The sequence below is a fragment of the Dicentrarchus labrax genome, unplaced genomic scaffold (assembly GCF_905237075.1).
Source record: "Dicentrarchus labrax unplaced genomic scaffold, dlabrax2021, whole genome shotgun sequence".
Taxonomy (NCBI): domain Eukaryota; kingdom Metazoa; phylum Chordata; class Actinopteri; family Moronidae; genus Dicentrarchus; species Dicentrarchus labrax.
The window spans coordinates 1,842,490-1,857,168 of record NW_026136718.1 but is presented as its reverse complement, the minus strand read 5'-3'; the positions used below and the strand labels follow the sequence as shown (position 1 = coordinate 1,857,168).

Genomic DNA, 14,679 nt, shown 5'->3' with positions numbered 1-14,679 from the left:
CTTACGTAAACTGCGTAGTGTTAAAACGTAAGAGGTCGTAAATGTTATCGGCCTGAACTTTAATTCTTCAGCCAGAAACCCAATGTATGTCATTACAATCAGACTATTGATTATTGATTATTGGGAGGTATTACGTTTAAATATTAAAAAAAATCTTATTATTTTGAGATATTAAGTGTAAATATTTAAAAGTTTCTTATTATTTTGAGATATTAAGTGTAAATATTTAAAAGTTTCTTATTATTTTGAGATATTAAGTGTAAATATTTGAAAGTTTCTTATTATTTTGAGATATTAAGTGTAAATATTTAAACGTTTCTTATTATTTTGAGATATTAAGTGTAAATATTTAAAAGTTTCTTATTATTTTGAGATATTAAGTGTAAATATTTGAACGTTTCTTATTATTTTGAGATATTAAGTGTAAATATTTAAATGTTTTTTATTATTTTGAGATATTAAGGGTAAATATTTGAAAGTTTCTTATTATTTTGAGATATTAAGTGTAAATATTTAAAAGTTTCTTATTATTTTGAGATATTAAGGGTAAATATTTGAAAGTTTCTTATTATTTTGAGATATTAAGTGTAAATATTTAAAAGTTTCTTATTATTTTGAGATATTAGGTGTAAATATTTGAAAGTTTCTTATTATTTTGAGATATTAGGTGTAAATATTTGAAAGTTTCTTATTATTTTGAGATATTAGGTGTAAATATTTAAACGTTTCTTATTATTTTGAGATATTAAGTGTAAATATTTAAACGTTTCTTATTATTTTTGAGATATTAGGTGAAAATATTGATAAGTTGAAGTTTCTCATTATAATGACTAACACAATCTTTTTTTCCATCACATTGGCTGACTTGATCTTCCATACACAGTTTAGGTCCCCAGCAATTAGAAACTGCCAGATGCTAACTTGCATATATTGGACAATTAGCATAATTAGGATCAATAAATCACCTATATGGACACTTGAGTAACTGCTGGCTGATTGGGACGATACAGGAGCAGTGTCCATTTATTGTTTAATATTTTGCACCTGCATGTTCTGTTTGTAAGAACTCAATGATTATATTGATTGAAATACTCAATGTATGTATTGTGTTTTTCTTCATGTATTTTTGTACACATTGTTTTTATTGCTATTGACCTTGTTCCTTGTGTCATTAATAAAGCCATTATTATTATTATTATTATTATTATTATTATTACACAGTGCCCCTGTGACTCAAACATCCTCTGTATCTGAAAATTATTTATTTTCATTGTTGAAACTCACTTTGTTTAAAACACTTTCTTTTCATCACTAAAAACACATCAATGCATACTGGATATATACACACACACATATATATATATATATATATATATATATATATATATATGTGTATATATGTATATATATACACATATAATATATATTATATATATAAAACTAACATATAATAAATATATAGACATTTATTCCTGCATCTTTTAAACACAAATGTTATTATTGTTGTTAAGTTTGTTGTTGTTTATTTATGCTTACTGAGAGAAAGAGGATCCAATTCCTTGCTTGTGTGCACAAATGTGTGAAGGAGAGATATCGTAGGTCCTTCCTGCTGCTGGCAGACTGTATAACAACCAGCACTGCTCCCAGTAGACCACCCCCCCCCCCCCGACAGTATTTCTGTCTATCTATCTATCTATCTATCTAACTGTGTGTGACATAATGCTTCCTAATATTTCCACTACCCATAAAATCATATCAGAGCAACAAGAAGGAAACTGTTTCTAACTTTAAATCACCTCAACAGAACATTTAAGGATACAGTTTGTATGTTTCTTGTTGGTGTCAGACGACCTGTGGCTGTGAGTTTCCATTCCTGGGAAACGAAAGTCAGACGCCTTAATACGCGTCGCTTTATTCGCGCGAATCATGTTCGCTCCGCCCAGAACTCACCAGGAAAACGTTTTCCGGTAATTTTCTCCCACATTCTCCCCCCTTTTCGTCTCTCCTCTGTTAACGTCCAAGGAGAGGAGCTTCTACAGCTGTTTAACTTCGCCTCAATCCGCCTGCGCTGCGGCGAACTCGCGTCTGTTCGCTCCGCCCGTGAAGTTCGCTTCGACTTCAGTGTAATGATGGGAAATCCGGCTCTTTTTAGTGATCCGAATCATTTGGCTCAGCTCAGTATGAGTCAGCTCTATATTTACTCCAGCCTGATATAGCAATAAACTGGCCTATGATCGGTATAAGTGCACATACATCACCTAAATGATTAAATTTCATGATATTAAACCATAATCCAGAATATTATAATTTTACGTGAAGTTTGGTATGAAAACATTTAATAATGTAAAAACATCAAACACTTTTATACATGTATTGAACGTTTTTTTAAAATATATTATTAAATACTGAATTACATGTTGTATATAAAAGTATAAGAAAAATATCATATATTCATATATTATTAATAATTTATTACCAAAATGAAATGTTTCTGCATTTTATTTAACAAATATGATACAGAATCATCCTCTTATTCTGAATGTATACATTTATTTGAATAAAGAAAGAAAGAAAGAACACAACTGGCTCTCAGACGAGCTCCCTTTGTTCACACACAGGAGTCGACTCAAAGAGCGGACTCGTCCACAGACGACCCATCGATACTTCAGTGTAAACATTTGCTGCTGCGCAATAACGTCACATCACTGGACAGAAGTTGGACCTCACTGAACCAAATTCAACCTGATATTCAGAGAGAGTGGAGCTGACAGCTGAAGGATGAGGTGAGTTTATAGCTGCTGGACAGCATTTCACATTATTTAGTGAATAATGAGAATTATTAGACGGTATTTAATGATCCTACAAGTCAATGAGAATGTTTCCAACCTGCTCTGTCCTTCATTACTTTCTCCTTTGTCTGTCTTACTCTGAACACTTTCTCCCACAAAGCAAGTGTATAAATACTAAAGTAACCTTTTGTCTTGCAAATATCATCACGTGTCACACATTTCAGTATTTGGCCATATTGTGCATACTATCTACGGACCGAGCCATCGACCGCTAGAGTTCCCTATTGTATTTGCTAGAATTCTTATTCTTACCTATTATTATTTTTAGCCCCTTCGACTGCATTTTTGACCCCCTGAACATATACGGAAAGTAAATTTTATTTGGCAAAGTGGTTGGGCACTAGGAAGGCCACTAGGTGGCGCTACTTGAGGAAAGTTCATTTCGCTAATAACTCCCACATCGTTCGTCGCACATTAAAAAACCTTATATCCACGCGTTCAGTGAATGGAGCTGAATCTCCTCATATAGGCCATGCCCATTTTTCTGTATGCCTATAATTTGTTTTTCTAGAGCGCGAAATGTCCATGAACTACTTTTTCATGTTCCTCCTATGTGCTTTGTCCTATTTGCACAAAATGTTTCACGTAGCATCTGGGGACGGTCCTGGCAAAAAAAGTAATTTAAAGAATTTTGATATTTCAAAAAATTAGCACTTTATAAAATTAGCACTTCCTGTAGATTTTTCGTCAAAACAGGAAGTGGAGCATTTCTCCACATTGGTATGTCCGATAGACACCAAACTTCCGATAGACACCAAACTTCAATAGTTCCTCATATCTTCCTTAGGCACTGTGCACAATTTCAGGCCATCGCCACAAGGTGAAGCTCTTTAAAACTAAGAAGTTTATATCTCCGCATCGGCACGTGTGATTAAAATGGAACTTACGATACTTGCCCACGGCTCCCTGAGGCTCCCTAAAAAATGTGTCAACAAATCTTGTTTGTTGTGTTTGTAGCGCCCCCTGCAGGATTTCAACAAAGCAGCCCTGGCGCCACGTTTCACCGATATGTATGAAACTCGGTAGGCACGTGTAACGTGCCGTGACATACAGAAAAAGCCTCTTGGACCCATACCCCAAAGCACACAGTCGGCAATTGATTTTGATTTTCACTTTTGGTGACTTTTTCGCCTTGTATTTGAACGAACTCCTCCTAGGGAATTTATTGGATCTACTTCAAAATTGGTCAGTACAGTCAAAAAATGTTGCTGATTAAAATTTGTGCAATTTGTGAAGGGCGTGTCTGTCAAAGTTGGCCAATTTGAATTGATCACTGCAATCTAGACATATTGGCGATCAAAGTCAATCAAATATTTACTGTGCATCAAACGGCGTGTCCGTGGCGTGGCACTAAATTTCCACAATTCGCAGTGAAGAGTCTTGCTATGAACGCATAAGTCTTTTGCACAGTGTCTGAAATGCGTGACAATGTAGAGCGGTCTCCCTCAGCTTCCGGTGATGAGGGCTTGGGCGTGGGGTGACGTGGCATGGCATGGCCCCGACGTAGGTTGATGGCGAAGTCCTGCCCGATGCTGCTTGCAGCTTTAATTTTATCTTTATATTTCTCTATGTTTTATTGTTAAACTTGTTAAAATGTATCAAGGTCGATTTCTTTTGTTTCTGATTCTGATTCTGTAAAAGTGTTAACATTAAAATATACTCAAATGACCAAAAGTAAAAGTACTCACCATGAAGAAAGTCCCATTTCAGAACCTTTACTATTAAATATTACTGGATTTTAGTCTTTTTGATGCATTAATATGTTGCAGCAACTGAAACTTTACTGAGTACTGGTGTTAGATATTTAGCCCCTTTCGGACCACTTCAGTTTTCCACTGATAAAAAAAAGTGTTTTCTGGCCTTTACAACTCTAGCTAGACGTTTTAACATCTTATTCAGGTGGAAGCATCCATGAACTCTGAACTCTGATATCTGAGCAGATTATTTCCTGTTTAGGGAACTTTTTATACAATTATCTGTCTGTATTATGTATTTTTTATTTTTTATAGGTTTAATAGGCTTCTTTTTTGACAAATTCAGTGTTTTCTTGTCCCTGGCCAATGTTCATTTACTTTTCTTAAGTGAATTAAATGCTGAGATATCGATCTACTGTACATATCTTTCAAGTTTTAAAGCACGCCTTAAAATCAAGAAGGACTTGATAAACAGCCTCGTCCTCCAACAACCAACAAATACAAGAAAGAGAAAGAGAAAGAGAAAAATCAGTTAAGGGAACCACTGTCCAACATAATGACACTGTTTACTGTCCACAAATCATCAAAAGATAGTTCATTATGTTTTGTATTAATAATCCTACTCTGCAAAGTAACTTGTAACTATCCAATAAATGTAGTGGAGTGAAAAGTACAATATTTGCCTCTGAAGTGGTATAGAGTAGAAATATAAAGTAGATAGGAGAAAGAAAAAACATTTTTTATTGTGTGTTTGTTACCTTCAAATGAGCTGTTTGTATCTACAGATATACTTCATGAAACATATCACACTCGTAGTATCAGTTAGAATAATTGCAATATAAGTTTCTTTCAACTTTATGGTGCAATCTGCAACCGCTGTCACGACTGTCAAGCTGGGTAACTTAAACAAAGAGAACTGAACCCAAATGAAGAAGCTGGTGCAGTTCAGATGATTTAATAAGTAAGAAAAGTCTATGAACAAAAGCGTGAGGCAAAGGCAGTCCAAACAAAATAAAAAAGCAGGCAGAAGATCCAAGAACTCCTAAAAACATGAAATGAACAGTGGTTATCCAAACATAGCACTCACTTGTATGAACCTACTGATGATGTGTTTTAATATTTGTTATTTTTATCTTCCATCAGTGCTGCTCAGAGTCAAACACTGGAGTCCAAACTGAAGGCCCTGCAGTGCCACTTCACCTGGGACCTGAATCCAGGCAGGTCCAAACTTTTACGTCTCAGAGACAAGCTGGAGGACATTGGCACCGAGGAGGGAAACAGCTGGCTGGGTCACGTTTACAACCTGCGGGGGTACATTCAGTACAAGCTGGGGTTCACTGAAGACTCCCAGAGTTTGTTCAACCAGGCTACAGAGGCCCTCCGCAAGAGCAGAGGAGCAGAAGAGGGTCCCTGGTTAGTGGTGAACTACGGGAACCTGGCTTGGCTGCACCACCACCTGGGAGAACAAGAAGAGAGTCAGGATTACCTGTCAAAGGTCGACTCCCTGATGAAAAAATATCCATCTCCATCCCAGGACGAGCTCCATCCAGAGATCTACGCAGAAAAAGCCTGGACCCTGATGAATTTCAGCATAGACCAAAAGCTGCAGGCTGCAGATTACTTTGAGAGAGCCATCAGGATGCAGCCAGACATGGTGGAGTGGAAAAGCAGCCGTGTCTTAGCATTTGTGAGTGCCTTTAAGCACAGCGACACAGGGCTGGAGGCTGATATCTTGGAGGAAATGAGAATCGCCAAAGAACAGGATCCAGAGAACTTGTATCTCGCTGTTAAATACCTTGAACAACGTGGTAAGACAGGAGAAAGTATTGAAGATGAAGCACGTGAGTTAGGCAGACAGGTTTTGAGAAACCCTGTCGGCAGCTACAGCGGTATGAAAGCAGTACTAAGGGTTTACAAAAACGATGTATCTGTAGATGAGGCCATTGAATTGGCAGAGGAGGCTCTGGAAAAACATCCAGATGTACGTTATCTGAAGAGATGTGTTGCACTCTGCTACAAATGGAAGATCATTTTTTCCTGGGATAGTCGCCCAAATCAAAGCATGATAGAGAAAGCAATCAGTCTCCTTAAGGAGGTGATTTCTCTTTACCCTCAGTCTTCTCTTGTGAAGAAAATAGACCTCGCAAATATATACGCAAAGTCACGTCACGGCCAGGCTCAAGCTGAGCAGATATACCAAGAACTGCTAGAACGTGATCTGGAACCTGCAGACAAACAGATGATTTACCATTACTACGCAAAGTATTTAAACTTTGATCGACAGGATCGCAACAGGTCAATAAAATATCACATGAAGGCGGCAGAGATACCGCAACAATCCTTCTTTCGTAAGAACAGCATCAAAGTCCTGGAGAAGATTAAAGGCAGAAGCAGGAACCGAATGTCTAGAGAAATAGAGGAGTTCCTGTCAAACCTGCAAGAGCCATAGTGTTTTTAACAGCACTGGTTTAAATGCAGAACACCAGTAGGTGATGCATTAACTAAAGAAAGCTGTATATTAATTTGATTACGTCCACAATTGGAAAATGTAGAATTTTGGACCGATTTAGGGCAGATTGACTTCTGTTGAAACAAACTGATTTGTTAATTAACACGATCAGACTTCAAATTGATCAGGACACAAAATCACATAAACTGTTGGAGAAACATGCAGATTGCTTATTAACACAATGTTTGGTGATGCTACTTGCTTGCCAGTGTTACCATCCACTGTGGATGATGTCATTCAGTTAATTACATGTTTTTGATCAGATGTTCTTTTTTTTAACCCTTGTAATCAAAGTGTTTCCTTTATTCCTGTTGTGTTGATTTACTATATTTTAAAGTTAATATGAGAGTATAATACAGGGTCCTTATGTTCCCAGGGTTCAGGTTAGGGCTGGGTTTCCCAAACCTTTTCCATGTCAGGGACCCCCACAATAGATTCACATTAGACCACAGACCCCCAATTTGACAAGATTTTGTCTTTTGCTTCACTTTTAGGTTTGAATATAATAAAGCCTCCATAAACTAGGATCACTTTAAATTACAATCAATAAAAACATCCAGTCGTATGTCTTCCCTCGCTGTTCCAACTTCCAGAAAATGTCATAAAACTTCAAATCTAATATTCTTCCTTCTGCTGGGGACCCCCCTGCAACTCACTCCAGGACCCCTGTTGGTCCCTGGACACCAGTTTGAAAACCACTGGCTTAGAGGACTACAAATACCAAAAGGCATCTGGAAAGCTCTGATTCAAGCCTCCTTCTCAATGTCAGCACACTGACACATGTAGAAGGTCTATAGGGGAAAGTACAAGTAAATGGAGGCAAACTGAACAATAAAATGAAAACAAATCATGAGTAAACCAGAGAAACATTTGTTAAAGACATTAATAGAGTTAAAGAAATGTCAGCCACGATGACTCAAGTGGTTCATTTGGCTTCATCTAGTGACCAATATATCTAAATACATCTATATTCTCAGGGTGAGGGAGGCTTTTGACCGCAGTACGAGGGTTAATGTGTGTTAACAGAATAATAAACTGAGGAACTGAGGACCCTGTGAACATAGATATACTCCCAATAATACTCTGTATATGACATTTGCTTTGCTGTAAGCTTTGGAGCTGTGGGAAATCAAACTCTCTGGTGGATGATGTAATAGTTCAATTGATGTATAACCTGAATATTATCTCCACATGCAACTGATTGTATTCATAAAAAGTATGTTAAGCATGTGTCTCAGTTGTATACAATACTAATTCTATTAAATATGCATTTTGTACACGCAGAAATCGTCTTTAAGTGGTTTGTTTTGGTGGTTACTATACGAGACATTCATATGGTTACACAGTTGTGCAGTCCTGCCCAGTAACCACACCCTGGTATGTGGGAAGGTGAGCCACCCCAAAATAATGTAACCCATGTTTTGTGCTGGCTGGAAATGTGACAGAAATACCAGAAGTTTTCATTCATGGCAAACAAAAGCCAAGGCTAACATGCCTTTACTTTCATTTCCCAGAAAAGGAAACTTAAAATGCTCAGAACTCACTGGAGTATCGGGGTAGGCCTGCCGCTGAAAGTGGGGCATTGGGGTGGATAGTACTCCCATCATGTGCCCTTTACGCTTCCCTCAACCCAAAATACAGTTTTAAGTAAAAGGATTTATATAAAGATGATGACTTCTGTAGTTATATGGAGTTATCCACTGAGCTGACCCACCTATTCTGCTACTTCCAGGTCAGACATTGTGCAGTTTGTCTTACAAGGGTCTCCCTGGTAGCTCACCTGGTAGATACCCCATCTACCAAGAGTCCTTGTTGCAGGGTCCAACCTGTGGCCCTTTGCTGTGTATCATCCCCCCTCTTTCCTGTTTATCTTGAGCTGTCCTGTCAATTAAAGGCAAAAAGGCCCCAAAACACATATTGAAAACAAAAGAAAGCTGTGATTAAACAGAATTCTGATGGTAATGTTGGTGTGGTGTTATTGGCTCAATTACAAAAGCACTACATGCATTAATTAAAGTAACTATTATAAGTCTTGCATTGGGATCACAATGCAACAACTTCTAAAAATAAATTAACTTCATTAACCCCTCCCTGAATTCCATCAAACAATATACCCTATTATGTAGTATAAGTTCCTGCAAATGTCCCGCCTCTGAAAGTCTTTTTGATGTCATTATGAACATTTCATGTTCTACTGGTTCAGCAACATCACAGTATTTAAAGCAAAGCAGCTATTAGACATCACTGACATTGTGGCAGCCAACGCAGCATCGAGAGCAATAATCAGCCTAACGAACTAATATCTACCTACTGAGTGGAGGAAACAGATAAATGATGAGGTGAGTGGCTGCTTCTGCATTTCATATTGTAAAAGTTAATAAAGAGTAACATTATGATTCATTTAATGTTTTATTATTGAGTCCAAAATATTAATATTAAGGATCCTACAAGTCAATGACGATGTTTTCATTCCCTACTTTCTTTCTTTTTTCTTACTTTTTTTATTGTGCCTTGCATAAGCAAGCACAATACTACTCTTCCTCGGGCTTAATATTATTATTCTTCTTCCGTACGTTTTTCGGCGCGCTTCTTCTCCCGCAGCTTTTGTCGCACATACACAAAAAAGGTATCAAAACGTGCGGCTCGATGAGGACATTAGTGCTATGACTTTTCTAAGAATTTCGCCAAACGGTTTGCCGATAAATCGCCAAAAACTGGTCCAAAAAATGAATGGGTGTGTATTGCGAGAACCTCCAACTGAAAAAAACTGCCAGAGTGCGTGACATCATCGCTAGAGTGTGGGGAGAGAGAAAAATTTGTCGAAAAATTAATTTGTAAACTGCTGTCATGGCCACAAATTTCACTCTACAGAAATAATTTATAGATAGAAACGTAGGTAAATTCGTTGGGGTCGCAGTGATACTACTGCTGAAGCTGTCAGACTAATAGTTTTGGCGGGAAACGCACTGATGCGCCAGCAACGCCCTCTCACGGCCCCATCTACTCCCATGTTAAAATGTAGAGGAGAAACTTGAAACACGCTCGTTGAACCTCTTCTCTCTCAATCTCCCCAGGTCACATTTTTTAACTTTAGCCACTGAAACTCGGCAGTGCTATAGTCAACAAGTTGACGACGCTCACGGTCTTTTCGGTTTTCATTTCGGTCGTTCCTGGCCATGCTTTTGAGGGGATTCATTTTAAATGTTTCTGTCTCTCTGAGGAGTTAGAGACAGAGAGAGAGCGTGCGCAGCTGCTGTGGGCTCCTCTGATTGCCATGACAACTAAAGCCTGCTCACACACACACACACACACACACACACATAGCTAGCTTCAGAGGAGCATTTAAGCTATTAATAAGCTAGCGCTAGCTGGCTAGCTAAAGATAATTAGCAGGTGGCTAACAAGCAAACAATTTAAAGCTGAATGATTTTAATATTAACACAAAATAAGTTCAATACACCTTAAATATTTTACCCTACTATGAGCTGTTCCTTAATTTACATTAGCACTCCTTCAGGAGCATAATACAATTAAACACATTAACCAAAGCTAGCACTTAGCTAGCGATTAGCAGTTAGCTAGCGATTAGCAGTTAGCTAGCGATTAGCACGTAGCTAAGCGCTAGCTCTGGTTAATGTGTTTATGTTTGCTAGCTCTAGCTAGCTACCTAAAGAGAATTAGAGGGTATTAAAATGCTAGCAAAAGAATTAGAAGATAGAAGAAGGTTTTAGAAGGCTAGCTAATTAATTAAAATGCTCTGCTTGCTAGAGAGGACAAGCTACTAATGTTCTAGCGCAAGCTAGCTAGACAGAACAAGGTATGAATGTGCTAGCACTCGCTAGCTAGAGAGGACAAAGGATTACTGTGCTAATTAAACGTCACAAAAGACACTGAAATTCTTAATTAGCATCTATTTCAACTTGTTACACCTGACACAAGTTATACAGATTTACTAATGTAATAAAACATCAAGTTAGATTTATTTTGTGAGGAAGAAGACACTCAGACTGTTGTAACTGCCTATGACTGCACAGTAAGAATAGTTTTCTTTCTTAATTATGTATTATTTATTAATATAAATATTGTTATTCATGTTATTGATAGCATTACTTATTATTGTTATTATTATTATTACTATTATTATCATTATTATTATTATAACTACATACTTATTATTCCCACCATTGTGGTTATTACTTATTTAGTTACTTTAGCAATTTTAATTAAACCATGACCCTTCCTGCATTATCCCAGGACAATATTATGCCAAACTCCATTTAAGAAATACCATATATTAACAATTATTTGCGCTTACATAAAAGCACATAACTGTAGAAACACAAGAAAAAACTCATCATATCTCAACAGTCTTCTTGTTAATTCGGCCTCAATATAATACATAAATACCAACTTTTTGGCCGACTTTGTCGCATCAACTCGTTACCAGCCTCACTATTTCAGTGGGAGAAGACCGTGGCAATAGATGGAAAAAACAAGATTTGTCATTAAAATACGTGGTTGTTAGTGGATCACGCGGACACCGAATTAAACACAGGTGTCTCCCCTCATTGTACTGTAAACTACTCGGCAGTGTCAGTAATGTATGGGCCAGTGTCACGGGCCAGAGCAAGGCACAATCAAAATTGCTTTAGGAATTTTCTAGTTACTTTTGTCCTCTCTGTTTCTTACCTCGTGTCCTTCTTTCCCTCACTTTTCCTTTCTTTCTTTGTTGCCTCTAGTTCTCTTTCAATATTTTCTTCCTTCCCTAAACTATATGTTTTTTTTGGAGCAGCCTTCTTTATTTCCCTGCTCTATATTAAATACGTCCTTCCTTCCTGTCTATCCAATACTGCTCACTCCATTTATATCTTCCTTCCTGCATATTAGATAAATAGTGGTTAACTAAACATAGCATACGTCAGAGCATATTGTATGAACCTACTGATGATGTGTTTTAATATTTGATATTATTATCCTCCATCAGTTCTGCTCAGAGTCAAACACTAGAGTCCAAACTGAAGGCACAAGAGTGCCACTTCACCTGGGACCTGAACCCCGGCAGGTCCAAACCTTTCCGTGTCAGAGACAAGCTGGAGGACATCGGCACCGAGGAGGGAAACAGCTGGCTGGGTCACATTTACAACCTGCGGGGGTACATTCAGTACAAGCTGGGATTCACTGAAGACGGTTAGTGGTGAACTACGGGAACCTGGCTTGGCTGCACCACCACCTGGGAGAACAAGAAGAGAGTCAGGCGTACCTGTCAAAGGTCGACGCCCTGATGAATAAATATCCATCTCCATCCCAGGACGAGCTCCATCCAGAGATCTACGCAGAAAAAGCCTGGACCCTGATGAAGTTCAGCACAGACCAAAAGCTGCTGGCTGCAGATTACTTTGAGAGAGCCATCAGGATGCAGCCGGACATGGTGGAGTGGAACACCAGCAGCCGTGTTTTAGCGTTAGTCAGTGCTTCTTACAACGAAGGGCCTGAGGCTGACATCTTGCAGAAATTGAGAATTGCCAAAGAACAGGATCCAGAGAACTTGTATCTCGCTGCTAAATACCTTGAACAACGTGGTAAGAAAGGAGAAAGAATTGAAGAAGAAGCACGTGGGTTAGGCAGACAGGTTTTGATAAATCCTGTGAGCAGCTACAGCGTAATGAAAGCATTACTGTGGGTTTACAGAAAGTATTTATCTAGAGATGAGGCCATTACTTTGGCAGAGGAGGCTCTGAAAAAACATCCAGATGAGGTGGGCTCAAGGTGAGCCACCCCAAAATAATGTAACCCATGTTATCTGCTGGCAGGAATTATGACAGAAATACCAGAAGTTTTCATTCATTGGAATCAAAAGTCAAGGCTAACATGCCTTTACTTTCATTTCCCAGAAAAGGAAACTTAAAATGCTCAGAACAAACTGGAGTACCGAGGTAGGCCTGCCACTGTGTCCTGTCAATTAAAGGCAAAAAGGCCCCAAAAAACATATTGAAAACAAAAGAAAGCTGTGATTAAACTGAATTCTGATGGTAATGTTGGTGTGGTGTTATTGGCTCAATTACAAAAGCACTACATGCATTAATTAAAGTAACTATTATGAATCTTACATTGGGATCACAATGACACAGCTTCTAAAAATAAATTAACTTCATTAACCCCTCCCTGAAATCCATCCAACAATATACCCTATTATGTAGTATAAGTTCCTGCAAATGTCCCGCCTCTGAAATTCTTTTTGATGTCATTATGAACATTTCATGTTCTACCGGTTCAGCAACATCACAGCATTTAAAGTGAAGCAGCTATCGGACATCACTGACATTGTGGCAGCGAACGCAGCATCGAGAGCAATAATCAGCCTAACAAACTAATATCTACCTACTGAGTGGAGGAAACAGATAAATGATGAGGTGAGTGGCTGCTTCTGCATTTCATATTGTAAGAATAAATAAAGAGTAACATTATGATTCATTTAATGTCTTATTATCGAGTCCAAAATATTAATATTAAGGATCCTACAAGTCAATGATGATGTTTTCATTCGCTACTTTCTTTCTTTTTTCTTACCTCGTTTACTTTCCTCTCTGTTTCTTACCTCGTGTGCTTCTTTTCCTCACTTTTCCTTTCTTTCTTTGTTACCTCTAGTTCTCTTTCAACATTTTGTTCCTTCCTTCAACCATACATTTTCTTTGGAGCAGCCTTCTGTATTTCCTTGCTCTATATTAAATACCTCCTTCCTTCCCGACTTCCTTCCTGTCTATCCAATACTGCTCACTCCCTTTATATCTTCCTTCCTGCATATTAGAAAAATAGTAGTTAACTAAACATAGCATACGTCAGAGCATATTGTATGAACCTACTGATGATGTGTTTTAACTTTGTTATTTTTATCCTCCATCAGTGCTGCTCAGAGTCAAACACTGGAGTCCAAACTGAAGGCCCTGCAGTGCCACTTCACCTGGGAGCTGAACCCTGGCAGGTCCAAACTTTTCCGTGTCAGGGACAAGCTGGAGGACATCGGCACCGAGGAGGGAAACAGCTGGCTGGGTCACATTTACAACCTGCGGGGGTACATTCAGTACAAGCTGGGGTTCACTGAAGACTCCCAGAGTTTGTTCAACCAGGCTACAGAGGCCCTCCGCCAGATAAGAGGAGCAGAAGAGGGTCCCTGGTTAGTGGTGAACTACGGGAACCTGGCTTGGCTGCACCACCACCTGGGAGAACAAGAAGAGAGTCAGGATTACCTGTCAAAGGTCGACGCCCTGATGAATAAATATCCATCTCCATCCCAGGACGAGCTCCATCCAGAGATCTACGCAGAAAAAGCCTGGACCCTGATGAAGTTCAGCACAGACCAAAAGCTGCTGGCTGCAGATTACTTTGAGAGAGCCATCAGGATGCAGCCGGACATGGTGGAGTGGAACACCAGCCGTGTATTAGCAGTAGTGAGTGCTTCTAACTACTGCAATGAAGAGCTAGAGGCTGACATCTTGGAGGAAATGAGAATTGCCAAAGTACAGGATCCAGAGAACTTGTATCTCGCTGCTAAATACCTTGAACAACGTGGTAAGAAAAGAGAAAGTATTGAAGTTGAAGCACGTGAGTTAGGCAGACAGGTTTTGATAAA

The 14,679-nt window shown here is 38.5% G+C and overlaps 3 protein-coding genes and 2 long non-coding RNA genes across 9 annotated transcripts in view; 4 read left to right on the top strand and 1 right to left on the bottom strand.

The window, feature by feature from the left end:
• The first annotated feature begins 172 nt into the window (after window positions 1-172).
• Window positions 173-1,299, top strand: LOC127349836 (uncharacterized). Its single transcript, XR_007880426.1, has 2 exons — window positions 173-421; window positions 709-1,299. It is a non-coding gene; the product is annotated as an uncharacterized LOC127349836 (long non-coding RNA).
• Window positions 1,300-2,628: 1,329 nt separating this feature from the next.
• Window positions 2,629-14,679, top strand: part of LOC127349820 (interferon-induced protein with tetratricopeptide repeats 2-like) — a 32,844-nt gene continuing 20,793 nt past the window's right edge. For 2 of the 4 annotated variants that reach the window (XR_007880416.1, XR_007880417.1), the window contains exons 1-2: window positions 2,630-2,783; window positions 5,687-7,546. Coding sequence is in view for 2 of the 4 variants with exons in the window: in XM_051375772.1 (XP_051231732.1) it covers window positions 2,779-2,783; window positions 5,687-6,768 (1,087 nt within the window). In the remaining 2 variants the exon portion in view is untranslated. Of the gene's footprint in view, window positions 2,784-5,686; window positions 7,547-14,679 lie in introns of all 4 variants that reach the window. The other 2 variants (XM_051375773.1, XM_051375772.1) reach the window with 2 other exon arrangements.
• Window positions 9,216-14,679, top strand: part of LOC127349816 (interferon-induced protein with tetratricopeptide repeats 2-like) — a 68,053-nt gene continuing 62,589 nt past the window's right edge. The window contains exons 1-2 of the mRNA XM_051375763.1: window positions 9,216-9,391; window positions 12,037-12,196. Of these exons, the coding sequence (XP_051231723.1) occupies window positions 9,384-9,391; window positions 12,037-12,196 (168 nt within the window). The 5' untranslated portion in view covers window positions 9,216-9,383. The remainder of the gene's footprint in view (window positions 9,392-12,036; window positions 12,197-14,679) is intronic.
• Window positions 12,626-14,679, top strand: part of LOC127349817 (interferon-induced protein with tetratricopeptide repeats 5-like) — a 37,045-nt gene continuing 34,991 nt past the window's right edge. The window contains exon 1 of one of the 2 annotated variants that reach the window (XM_051375764.1): window positions 12,626-13,462. In XM_051375764.1, coding sequence (XP_051231724.1) covers window positions 13,455-13,462 — 8 coding nt within the window. In that variant the 5' untranslated portion in view covers window positions 12,626-13,454. The remainder of the gene's footprint in view (window positions 13,463-14,679) is intronic. The other variant, XM_051375765.1, reaches the window with a different exon arrangement.
• The window catches only part of LOC127349833 (uncharacterized), an 84,674-nt gene continuing 83,940 nt past the window's right edge, over window positions 13,946-14,679 (bottom strand). Inside the window, exon 4 of the long non-coding RNA XR_007880422.1 lies at window positions 13,946-14,010. This is a non-coding gene — a long non-coding RNA (uncharacterized LOC127349833). The remainder of the gene's footprint in view (window positions 14,011-14,679) is intronic.